Source organism: Onychostoma macrolepis, chromosome 11 (assembly GCF_012432095.1).
Source record: "Onychostoma macrolepis isolate SWU-2019 chromosome 11, ASM1243209v1, whole genome shotgun sequence".
Taxonomy (NCBI): Eukaryota; Metazoa; Chordata; class Actinopteri; order Cypriniformes; family Cyprinidae; genus Onychostoma; species Onychostoma macrolepis.
The window spans coordinates 14,885,695-14,898,956 of record NC_081165.1 but is presented as its reverse complement, the minus strand read 5'-3'; the positions used below and the strand labels follow the sequence as shown (position 1 = coordinate 14,898,956).

At 35.3% G+C, this 13,262-nt stretch overlaps 1 protein-coding gene across 1 annotated transcript in view; it reads left to right on the top strand.

Annotated features, from left to right (window-relative positions):
• The first annotated feature begins 583 nt into the window (after positions 1 to 583).
• nhsb (Nance-Horan syndrome b (congenital cataracts and dental anomalies)) overlaps positions 584 to 13,262 on the top strand; it is an 84,785-nt gene continuing 72,106 nt past the window's right edge. Inside the window, exon 1 of the mRNA XM_058790806.1 lies at positions 584 to 1,148. Within this exon, the coding sequence (XP_058646789.1) occupies positions 869 to 1,148 (280 nt within the window). The 5' untranslated portion in view covers positions 584 to 868. The remainder of the gene's footprint in view (positions 1,149 to 13,262) is intronic.

Below are 13,262 nucleotides of genomic sequence, written 5' to 3'. Positions count from 1 at the left end.
AACGGGGCACAGATACTTTACGCCGTCACCTTTGTAGCAATCACAATGGAGCATTAATGACGTAGTCAGGGCTTGTGAATGAACTTATTCATTTCAGCAGACTGAAAAGACTTAAACTGCCTATAGCTGTATATAGAGGAGACTGTGTTTTATTGTAACGCAGGGCGATTAAAAAACGAGCTCACTATCATACATCACCACCAACTACCTGAGGTAACAGCAGACGTTGTATTATTATAGAACATAATATTGCTTATGTATAATTTTTATTTTTTATAATTTTTTTTTTTTAACAGTGCGTTTGATTACCTCAATAAATGTACCCATCAATAAAAATAGTTAAAGCTGTTAACACATTCTTTTTCTAGATTCATTAATTAAAGCTATATAAACGTGTGTAGATCTTCGTCCATCTAAGCTTTTTTTCCACCCTTTCGAAACCTAATACTGTTAAGGTTTTGCTCATGCATATTAACGAGGCTCCTGACTGGACGCTTGTAAGGCGACGTCATTGTGCTGTAATTAATATGTAAGACATATGCCTTCGCCGTAGTAGAATGCGTAGTTTCTCTCCGCTCCTGGCGCAAGTAGACCAGTCCGTGTTTTTGCAAAGCCTCTCTCTATCCAACCTCAGCCTCAAAACCCTCAAAAAACCCACTAGCCTACCAAAAGGCATTCAGGAGCAGAGGAGGAGCAGAGATTTTCACTGAGAAACCTCCATCCCTGTGTGATCTCCTCTGACGGGAGAACTGAAGTGATGGCGGGTTGCGCGGAGGATTCGTGGATTTTTGCTTGACAAGCAACAGAATCTTCAGTTGGATTAGTTGATTGGTTTATTTATGGGGGATTTGCATTTACCTACTGAAAAATGCCTTTTGCCAAACGGATCGTTGAGCCCCAGCTGCTGTGCAGACATCCCATCCCTAATGATGAAGGGTTGCTGTTCGAGGATCTGTGCTCCATCACCAATGTGGCTCTATCCCGGACCCTGCGGCAGCTCTCCGACCTGTCCAAACACGCCTGCTCCTTATTCCAGGAGCTTGAGAACGAAATAATCTCCACAAACCAACGGGTTTGGGCTTTGCAGAACAAAATAGGCAAAATCCAGCAAACCGCCAGTGCGCTGGATCCAAAACTGGAGGCTGTGCGTAAGTAGACCATTACGCGTAAATTATGGCTTGGAGATTTTATACACGAAAGTGTGATGTTTTGCAAATTATTGGAAAAGAATGAATGAATATGGTGGTTATATGTATCAGGTCACATGTACACACTGCTTAGAAGCTTTGCCGGGCAAATTATAATGTGTCACACGCCTGTATGCGTAACCAACACCTGCACCGTGACCGGTTGCGCTTTTCGCTCCGAACCGAAAAACGCCTTGCCACACAGTAACCAGCCGCTGCATGTTGTTTTTTAGTCTAAATGTGTGATCGTTAAGATTTTAAGACGTTAGGAGACAGTCTGGATCGTTTTTAGCAGCTGTTTGGAGAGAGGGGCGTGTATGTGCCATGGCTATTTCAATAACACTACTTATTAAAATGAATAAAACAGCTATCTCTGCAGGTATAACATGATTTTCATTTTATTTTTACGAGCATAGTAATAAGGAATCTGTAGTGTCTTTAAAACGCTTAATTGCATAATCACATTCGGCTGCGCTAGGAATTTTTAGTTATTTATTTATTATTATTATTATTATTATGCTTATTTTTGCACATCCCATTATAAAGACGGTGAAACATAAAATAAAATATTTTGTCCTTATGTCATATTAAACTAGCGCCCACCCAGCTGCTCCAACAGAATTAAATGCAAGATAAAGGATAAATCTAACCTAAAGGTTATCGGGGATGTGACATTTAAACACGATGAGACATGATATCTTTTTCGCCCTCAAATAAAAATGACGATTTTATGAGAAAACTAGGCATTTTACATGAAATTTCCAGGTTGGGTGTGGAGAGAAAATAAATATGCCAGTTGCTTGGATTCAGCACTAAATGCAAAGCAACATCCATCTCATATCCATGATGAAAAGTCTAATACCCAGTGAAAAATGGTATCCATAACATATGTGATTTAAAAACCCTCCTTCTGCTTCATTTCAACTGCACGGGCCGATGAAACCATGCAGGCCCCTGCTTTGAGATAAAATGCTACAGCCTCAGCGCCCTTGTCAAGCCTCTGAGGAGATCATAGCCTCATGTGGATCATAGCCTCAGCGCTGGGTGCTACTGTATAGCTTTAATTATAAGAGGATGTTAAGCTGCATTGCATGGGGATAAGTCCAGTGCATAGATACAGCACTGACAAGATGGAGATTTCCCCCTCCACTGAGGCAAAAGAAAAACAAGCACATTTACAGACACATGCAATTAGTTCAAATAGGATCAAATCATTTCATTTTGATGCCATGTGACGTGTTTTGAACCCGGCCACGTCCAGGAATAAACTGATTTGACCCAAAAAAAGATTAAGCCATGTAGGTCAAGCTAGGACCTGCTGAAATAATCTCTTTCTCCCAGAGTGATTATTACCATCGGACCAAAACTACTTCACCCCTACAGCTCTCACAGTCGTTGCTCTGCTCTTTACAGAATCAGTGTGCAGCAGTGTGTCATTTTTGACGACTCGTCGCTATTTGTCATGTTAAGGGGTTCATAGCATGCCATGGCCTTGTAGCTTGGCAGAATAAGGTGAAACTGGCAGTGTGTCAGGATTTATTGGCGTACCTTGCTAGTCTGACATCATCCCTTTCAGAATAAGTCAGTGTTTTCTTCTTGGCAGAAATTAAAGGGCATTTGACATATGGGTTTTGCTTTGATTGATTGATGCACTTAACGTTAGATGACAAAGATGTTCCTGTTTAATATGCCATCAAAGTCCACAGTTTATAAGAGCGCCAAACTTAATTTGATCATTGATGAAAATAATAGTCATTGTATTGACCACAAGCTCAAATTCAGACTCGCTTTTAGTAAAAGCCTTTATAATTTAAATAATTAAAAAATATAAAAGTAATTTTTAACAATTATAAATAAATTCAAAAATTTTCGCCGAACAGTGAAATGAATGAAATGAGTTAATTTCACTCAAATAATAATGAAAGTTCATTGGACTTAATTAAAAGAAGTTCTGTAAACTCAAAATGTTGTTGTTGTAAAGCAAACTTAAAATGATTGCGTTTTCTAGTTCCCAGCATGCTTTGCATCAGACAACAAGGAAAATAAATGTAGGAATTAAGTGTTATTTTGTGAGTTTTTGCACAAGATTTTCATAGAGAGACATAAGATAATACTTAAATGTTGTGTTATGTTAGGATTTACATAGATTTCTGTTATGTTGGTTTTGTAGTGTTACCGTTGTGGTGAAGAGTAGAGCCTGTGGTTAGGTTGAGGATGGACAGCAAAACTTAAAGGTTTATATATGTTGCATGTTGTTTGACTTTCCCATTGCTCTTAGCCCCGCCCCACTTGTCAAAATTTTTTTAAGCTCTACTAACCTAAAAAAAAATTGAGTTTGTTTACTCAAATGTTTTGAGTATTCTTAACTTATCAGGTTTTAAGCAATCCGCCCTTTTGGTGAGATTTCGTATCCGTTTACCAATCTTATATACTCCCAGAAATAACATAACCGTATGTTAGTGAGCGTGAGAAAGAAACAGAAGCCTTTCGCCTTATTAGAAGACAGTGTACCTTCAGAATGATCTTGAAACTGATATTTCAAGGTTTAAAAAAGGTCATACAATAGCTTTAACTTTTCAAGCATTCGTTTTTGTTCTGGTACTTGTTTCATGAGTTCATGATTCCCTACATTTCTATATTAAATCAACATTATGGTGATGATTATATTCACTTACCCTCCAAAAGGCTTGAGTTCCCCAAACATCAAACACCACCTAAAGATGGTCAGAGCTTTATGTATACTGTAGTGTGGATTTCTGAGTTGAGCCCAAAATCCTGAGATCTCCAAAAGCCTGATCCACATCAAAAAGGTACGGTTCATCCCTGGTGTTACCCTGTAGTCTGGTTAATGTAGATAAAAGCAACTAATTGCCAAAAATGATGGAGTATGGACTATGTGTGTGTTTGTATGTCTTGTGATGAAAGGAGAACAGTGTTATGCTAAAGCCGGTTGCTGTGTCTGACTTTGCAGTCAAAATAAAAAGATTAAAAGCAAGGGGTTTTCAGTCTTAAGCTTTGCGGAGCACAAACTTATGCTACTCTGTAATTTTTGCATTCTTTAACAGACAGAAAAATTTCGAGTTTCAAGTTTGACACTTTCACTAAAATTTAGGAAGCTATATTTTATGTTTGAGAATGAATTATGACAAATCAGTGAGAAAAGGTGGAAAATTAAGAAATGTGACCTTGTGTTTGATTGGAAAACACTGGTTGTAAACAGTTTTGCTGGGAGTCTCCAACTGTCTCATTGTGTGGTTGAGGCGTGTGTCATAGCCCTTTATGGCTCAATTAGTGTCAACGATCCTAATCCCATAATTGCAGTGTATTGTCTTGTTATTCCAGTGATGGCATGTGGTGCCAGGAACGACGCCCTCCTGAATTTGAAAGGACTGTTGGCCTGTAGGCAGGGCCCTCATGCAACTTTATTTGTGACATTTGCTTGCCTCTTTAGATTCACTCCAGATCAGGGTTAGTTTACTAAATTTAAAAAAATGAAAAACTATAAAAAAGTAACTTCTTAGAAAAGGTTTTCCCAAGGAAACCTTGTTGCAAACATCAGCCTTTAGAAACACACTATGTATAGCACAGTAACTCAGTGTTACAATAAATAGACATAAGGAACAATAAACAGTCTATATATATACACACAAACAATAGACAAAGTCAGCATAAAACGGCTAGTGCAACATCCTGTAACAATGACATTTTTGAGAAATGTTATTATTGTAATTGTGACAGTTTTAAAACAGCAGGAGTGAGGTGGATTGTTAAGGTATCTAGAGCTACATATGATGCAATGTATGTGCAATACATGGAAAAGGGGTCCATAGGAGTCCTGTTGCTGTGTCATGTGTGTGTAAGCTGTCAGAAAGTGGTGCTGACGGGTCTTACCACCTGAAACTGTCCGAAAGTTTTGAGGTATTTGCATAAATGCTCCTTAGACTTGGTCCTGCCCTGTTCTTTTAATAAGGGATATTCATTCCTGAAATCTTTAAGCAGTTCATTAAAAGTGCTAATAAGTATACATTGCATAACAGCACAGAACAGGAACAGCTACAGTACCTCACACAACATTGTGTCTAGTCTTGGATCTAATCCATTCTGGGACCGCTTTCTCTTTCTATCCTAGAAGTAAGAAGGCCTGTGATCTGGTCTCCCCAGCGAGGTTGGGTAGAGATTACCTTGCCTGCCCCCGGACCTGTTTAATTAGACAAGACCTCTCCCAGAGCATACAGCCATTTGCAGGTTTTACTAATGAAGGGAAAACACCAGACTGAGGAAAGTCGATGAGAAACACTTTTGACTTGTTACGTTTAACACCCATGCCAACGTGTTTGAGATTGGAACAGTCTCAACTTTATACTGTTGAAAACTGCGTCTGTAAGACATGAGGAAACCTCTGATGTTGAGTTGTTTTTATTCGTAATTCTTGCAATAATTTTATGCAATTCTTGCAAAAAAGAACTCGGTGAAAACATAGGCTACGTGTAGCGTTATAAAAATACTAGTGCTGTCAAACAATTAATCGCGATTAATCACATTCAAAATAAACGTTTTGTTTACGTAATATATGTATGTGTACTGTGTATATTTATTATGTATATATAAATACACACACATGCATGTATATATTTAAGAAAAATATAATATATTTACAATTCAAATATAACATTTTTCTTAAATATATACATGTATTATATAAATTATATATATATACACACACATGTAAATATTTTCAAAATATATACACTATGTGTGTGTATTTATATATACATAAATATACACAGTACACACATATTACATAAAAACTTTTATTTTGGATGCGATTAATAGCAATTAATCGTTTGACAGCACTAAAAATACATACATATATTAGGTGCTCTAATTTAAAGTATTTAGATAAAAATATTAATAAAATATTTTATGCCTAATTTGTATTAAATTTGTGAAATGTAATAGCACATATACTTTTTATTTATTTATTTATTTTGCCATACCAGCACACAAAGGCAGAATAGTAACCTGGCCTGAAGGAGAGGGTTTCTAACCTTTTAACAAAGCCCACTGCAGCATCCACTCTTTTTACTCTAAGAGCCCCTGGAGCCAAATTCATTGTCCTAAAGCTTTAATAGCCCATCACCACACACAGACATACCCATAGGCCCCCCTACCCACATGCACTAGTGCACATTTACACCATCAACAGAAAACGATCGTTGATTGTTTGTACTGATAAACATACATGCAAATGTAAGTATGCATCTAAAAGACACAGAGCACCCCAGAAAACGTGCACTCCATCTTCCATTCTCTCTTTGTCTTATAATAGGTCGAAGGCTCTCTTGCTTGTTTCATTTTTACAAGTATCATACATAAATGAGTCTCAGTGGCCTGGAATTAAAGTAGCAATGAATGGCACATCATCTCAGCTCCAGGCCACTGTGTGCTCAGATCTGATTGGTCAGATTCAGAGAGCGCTGCAGCCCATGGTTTAAATACTCAGAGTTTGCCCACCATTAGAACACACTCAGTCTTAGAGAACAAGTCTACCGTGAGCACTTGTACATTGCCTCCGGTCAATAGAAGTATATGCATGCTATGACTTTTGATGTTTTGATGGTATTAAGCTGATGTTTTATCTAAAAGCAATATGTTGGTAAAGAGGCAACTTGCGTTATTTATTATACATTATTATTTTGAACTAAGGTTCACTGAGAAAGACATGGAAAACATAGCTTACACTTTCATTAAAATAAATAACCCATTTTACACATAATGTGTCAAGAAAAAAATCTATTTTCTTTTACTTTTAGTGTTTAGGATGTGAAATGAAGCTCTTTTGTATGGAAGCCTGTTTCCACAATGGAATAAAAAAATAAAATAAATAAAAAGTGTAATTGCATTTTTTTTTTTTTAATCTCTCAATTCCCACAGTTTGTCTCTGAAATATGAGTTTATATCCCACAATTCTGATATAAACTTGCAATTACCAGAAGAAAAGTCCAAATAGTGAGATGTAAACGTAGAATTCATAAACAAGTCAGAATTATGAATTAAATTCAATTGTAAGAAATAAAGTCAGGGTAACACTTTACTTAAAGCTTTTATGTAAAATGCATTATAAAAGTAGTTTTAATGCATTAATTATGCCTTGTAATGCACTTTATAATTCACTGTACAATCTCATGAATAATTGTAACCACAGTTAATACATTGTAACACTTATCAATTCATTGTTACACTGTGCATTTTAAAATTTGGTTAGAATTATTTACAACAAGACATAATGTATTACAACGCACATTATGAATAATTATAATGCATTATACCCTTTAATAACCCTTGCATAATACATAAAGGTTTTAAGTAAAGTGTTACCAAAGTCAGAATTCTACACGTTCATATTTTGCCATTCTATGTTTACATCTCACAATTTAGTTTTCTGAAAACAAAATTGTGAGATAAAAAGTCGCAATTACCTTTTTTGTTTTTGTTCAGTGGTGGAAACAGACTTCCATAGTTTTGAGTCTTTGTTTTCGATAGAGAGAATTTCTAAACAGAAATAATACTTTATTTGCTTACTTCAACTAGTAGAGGCAGTCACACAAAAATATATGTCAGTCATTTGCTTGACTGAAGGAGCCATTCCTTAGTGCAAAGAGTGGCAAACTTCATGTCAAGCACATGCTAGTAACTTTAAGTACAGTAAAAGTGCTTTGTGTTTTATGTATGTGAAAAATCATATTTATGTATTCATTGATTTATCTACTGCATGTTACAACCCAAAATCGGAATTCCTGATTTTCTCATGTAATATAACAGTTTTTTACCAATGCATGGTGTAATTTGAGTTGTTCTCTAGTTCTCTTAGCCTTGGGGCTGGGCTGTCCATAACATAGAAGTTTGGAACAATGGAATGGTAAGGAGTGTTATACCACTTCCTTTCAGGTAATTTATAATAGAGTCCAGACAAAGGGCAAGTGACACTCTCAGGTTATAATTTACTTCAAATATAAGTTCAAGTATTGAGCTTTTAGGTATTAGGTATAGGTTCAAAGAAAGAGAGGAAAATATTTTTATGGTCTATTGGGTGCTTTGGGTTAGTGTCAGGAGTTTTTAGGAGTTCTAGCTGCCCCAGTGGTATTTAGAATAGTTGAATCAAAACTCATTTTAGAATAGTTGAATCAAAATTATGTTTTGAAAATGCTTCTTAAGCACCAAATGTGCATATTACAATTATTTCTGAAGGACCATTTTACACTTAAGAGTGAGTAATGGCTGATGAAAATTGTAAAATATTTTAAACAAGAAAACAATTTGAAATTGTGATAATATTTCAGAATATCGATGTTTTTACTGATGTTTTTGATCAAATAAACACACCCTTGTTCAGCATAAGACATAATTAGATATTTATTGTATAGGTGGCACCCTGTGCTGTCACTCGTTCAGACAGCTGGTTAATGGTAGAGTTTAAATCCTGACCTCATGAATAATTAGTAAGACCAGCAGGTCCGGCGTGAATTATTGTTTCTTTCAATTCCATTAAAAATTCATAAACTAAGTGTATACTTGGAGGGAAGTAGTACAGGCTACAGAGGCTACAGAGTTTGAGGGATGTATAGCAGATTCGATCTTCCAGCTTTCACTGATACTTTGTCAAGACTAAATTAAACCAATAGATTATTCAACCATCAGGACCACAGTGTTTTCATCTTAAAAAATGGCATCCACTCCCTGTCCCGACTTGTTCTGAGTGGAAGCCCCTTTCCCACATTCTACAGTACCCCCATCCTAAAAGAAAGAGCACACCGAGCACAGACACATAATGAAGTCAGAGAGCACCTGTGTATGTGGGTTAGAGGTGCTGCGTCTCTCTGCCAAGGAACATGACTGGCTGACTTGCAGAAAAGTATCACTGTTCTTTAATATTTCAAGCTTGATTAATGTTTTGTTTGCATTTCATTCAAATCAAATGAACATAGTGAAGGACAGATAGTAGAGTCAAATAGGCCTATATTTTTTTCAGTAATGATTTATAACCAGCATTTCTCTGCCATGATAGATTTATTTTTCACTGAGCTTGTCACAATGCAATCTGGTATTTCATTCTCTGGGTTTTCAAATAGTACAGTAGACTTATAGGTTTCCTTTTATTTCTCTGTATGAAAAAAAAAATCAATTAAAATGTGACTTAATTTACAGTACATATGCAAGTGAATAGAAGAGCTCAACAAGGATCATAAAGTCAACATTTTTTGCTTTCTGCCTTCTAGCCTTCTCAGTGCTCTACTTTTTCCCTTAGAGTTGGTCTACTTCTGCGTTTGACAGTACTTTTAATGTTTAATGCACTTTGATTTTCACTGGAGACACATCAAGGCTCTCTATGAGGCTTGTCTGAGAACTGTTCATCGCGATGGAGACGAAATCCGCATCCTCTTAAGACAAAGCCTCAGAAATAAAGGTTGAGCTGAGAAACAGTCAAACTGGAAGTATATTGTGAGCTATATGGACCAAAACAGTTACCATTTTGTTTAGACTGAAAGAAAGAGGCAGATTTTCTTGAGAAAACAAATGATTGTTTGTTTATAGTTATGTACTGTTAGTTAAAATGAAAAAAAATAATAATAATAAAAAAAAGGTAAAATATTAGATGATAAATGATGCAGTAAAATTATTATCAGGCATAATCTAAATCTGTCATATCTGCAACAATGTTTTTATTTTGGGGTTCAGTACACCAAGTTGCACCAGTCACCATGTCTGAAGATTCCTAGTAAATATCTAGGGATGTTTGGTACAGTGAGCAATTATCATACAGTTTCCCCAAATAATTCCATGTGAGGTTCATTCCTCGACCTAAATGCTTTTAGTCTTGGTGAAAGAAATGTGTCCTGTGATAAAATATAAATGGCCAGAACCATTTCTCAGTTGGGAATTGTCACCATAGCTCAACTTTAAGACTGTTTGTGTCAGTTTCGAGTTGCTTTCTGAAGAAATTACAGCAGTAAATTCGTTTTTTTTGGTTTCTGAACAAGTGGGCCTTGCTAAAAACAAACCACATTATGTGGACACCCCCACATAGGAAAAAAAAAAGATTCATAAGTCATATTAAAAAGTTGTATTTTTGGAATAATTATTTAGTATATCAGGTTAGTCTTTAGTAATTATAAATAGCTCATATTAAGAACAGCAGACAATGTGAAGTCACAACAAGGATATAAATACCTCTGAGATTTAGCTAGAAGTGATGCATTAACTGGTTTTAATCATCCCACAACCTTTAACCAATCACCACCTAAAAAAATTAAAAGTCACTGTTAAAATACCACATAACTGTCATCACTGAACTGACAGTGAATGAAATTTCTTTAACCACGACGAGAACACCGATTTACATAACCGAATCTCGTGGATCCTATCACAAACCTAAAAACATTTTCTGCCACGGAACTTTACCTTATACCTTCATGAGAAACATTCTTCTTGACAACATTTCTTTGGATTTTAGGCTAAATTGTCTGTCCACATAAAATTCAATATGTTGAATTTTGTGATAAAGTAATAGCTTATATATTGTATTGTTTTATATTGTATTGACAACTCATCATTTAAATATTTACCAACTTATATTCTGCATAACTGGATGTTTTTAAGTAAACACTGACGATATGATTTGGGCTGGACGATATAGATAGATAGATAGATAGATAGATAGTTCAAGTTCAACTTTATTGGTCACATACATGTTGTGAAATGCAGGGCTGGACTGGGACAAAAAAATCGGCCCTGGCATTTTTTGGTCTTGGCGGCCCACCACCATATACACTACCATTCAAAAGTTTTTGAACAGTAAGATTTTTCTTCTTTTTTTTTTTTGAAAGAAGTCTCTTCTGCTAACCAAGCCTGTATTTATTTGTTCCAAAATACAGCAAAAACAGTAATATTGTGAAATATTTTTACTATTTAAAATAACTGTTTTCTATTTGAATATATTTTAAAATGTAGTTTATTCCTGTGACCAAAGCTGAATTTTAAGCATCATTACTCCAGTCCCATCTTTTGTAACATTATAAATGTCTTTATCATCATTTTTGATCAATTTAAAGCATCCTTGCTAAATAAAATTATTCATTACCATAATTTCTTTCCCAAAAAACAAAAAAATTATACTGACTCCAATCTTTTGAATGGTGTATTTTATAATATTACAAAAGCTTTTTTATTTCAGATAAATGCTGATCTTTGGATTCATCAAATTCTATTCATCAAAGAATCCATGGGGGGGGGGGGTACTCGACTGTTTTAAATATTGATAATAATAATAAATAAAAATAAATATTTCTTGAGCAGCAAATCAGCATTTTAGATTGATTTCTGAACGATCATGTGACTGGAGTAATGATGCTGAAAATTCATCGTTGATTACAGGAATAAATTACATTTTAAAATATATTCAAATAGAAAACAGTTATTTTAAATAGTAAAAATATTTCACAATATTACTGTTTTTGCTGTATTTTGGATAAAATAAATACAGGCTTGGTGAGCAGAAGAGAATTCTTTAAAAAAAAAAAACATAAAAAAATGTTCAATAACTTTTGACTGGTAGTGTAGGTATGTATCATTGCGTCTAGTTGTTTTGGATAATAAAAAAACGCCAAGTCTGACAATATTGTGTCTTTTCGAATTTAAATTTAGATTTATTCGCATTGGCCTATGGAAACCTCTATGAACACACTTGACTTGGCCAAAAAAATCGCGGTGGACGAATTTACGTTTTATTAAGAAGTGTTTGCGTATTGTGCACTAATGGCGCGCGCGCACAGGATAGATGCCTGCCTCTGGTGCGAGTCCCTATCAAGCACTTTACCGATTCAGCTGCTCTCCTCTCCTCCTCCTGCCTGGCTCTTTACGCCGCATCACTCACCGCAGAGCAAGCCTGTTCTTGATGAAGCTGTTGTGAAAACGTGGGAAAAGCCGACGAGGAAGAAGTTGCGGTGAAGCGTTCTTTAGGCGGAGAAAAACACTTCATGGTTCCATCTATAGCTCATTGTGATTGGGTGGTTTACGCTGTCAATACACGAGACAAACCAATGGGCCACTGGCTGCTCGTAGTCCCTGCATGATGGTCTTTGGCAAAAAAATAAAAATTCTGCCTGAACAAAGAATTTTTAGTTGAAGTCAGTTTAATTTTTTTGTGTGAACTGAACAAAAATACTTTAAACATGTCGTTAGCAGAAGTTGTTTTGTTTACCTTACTTACTGTAGATACTCATGTATTTGTTCACACAATATCCAAATGTTCTCCCAACTTTTCAAACTGATTCATCTGAACAAACAATTTTACATTGAACAATACTGCACAAGTTCCCAGCACGCATTACATCTTGAAAACATTTTATGTTATTTATTAATAAAATATTATCATTGTTTTAAATTTTACTGGCTTAATTTATGCTGCTGCTGCTGCTGCTGCTGCTGTTGTCACTGTCAGTTAGCGGTCATGTGGATCAGTTTTCATATTTATACTGATTTAAAATTTGTTGATCCTCACCATGGTTGAGAATTGTGTGCTGAGGTGTTGTATATGTGCATCTCATTGCAACTTGTTTAATACATTTGTCTATCAGCATAAATGTTTGCTTTTAGATTTTAGAGGCAAATACTACCCATATTATGTAGAAGGCTTTGAAAATAAACAAATCTAAAAGAAAAAGATTAGCATTGTTAAATACTAAAAAATCTTTGGTTGCTGTGACAGATCTTTTAACACTCAGTAGACTAACTTTTATTCATTAGATGAACTAAAGTTTTTAAGTTGTCGGTTGTTAGTTGAGTTAGTTGAGTAAGGTGATTGTGATAGGTTGCCTTATTCTTTTTGAGTTAGGTCAACTTTTTTTTTTTTTTTTTTAACAGTGTGTGCTTTCACATGGGAGTCTGCTCCTGATCCATGGCTGTTTACTACAAACAACATTTATCCATTATTTGAAATCCAAACATTGTTACTTAAAATGCTTTTTCAGCATTGTGATTCTTTTTTACACAGTACAGCAATAAAAATTTTCATAGATG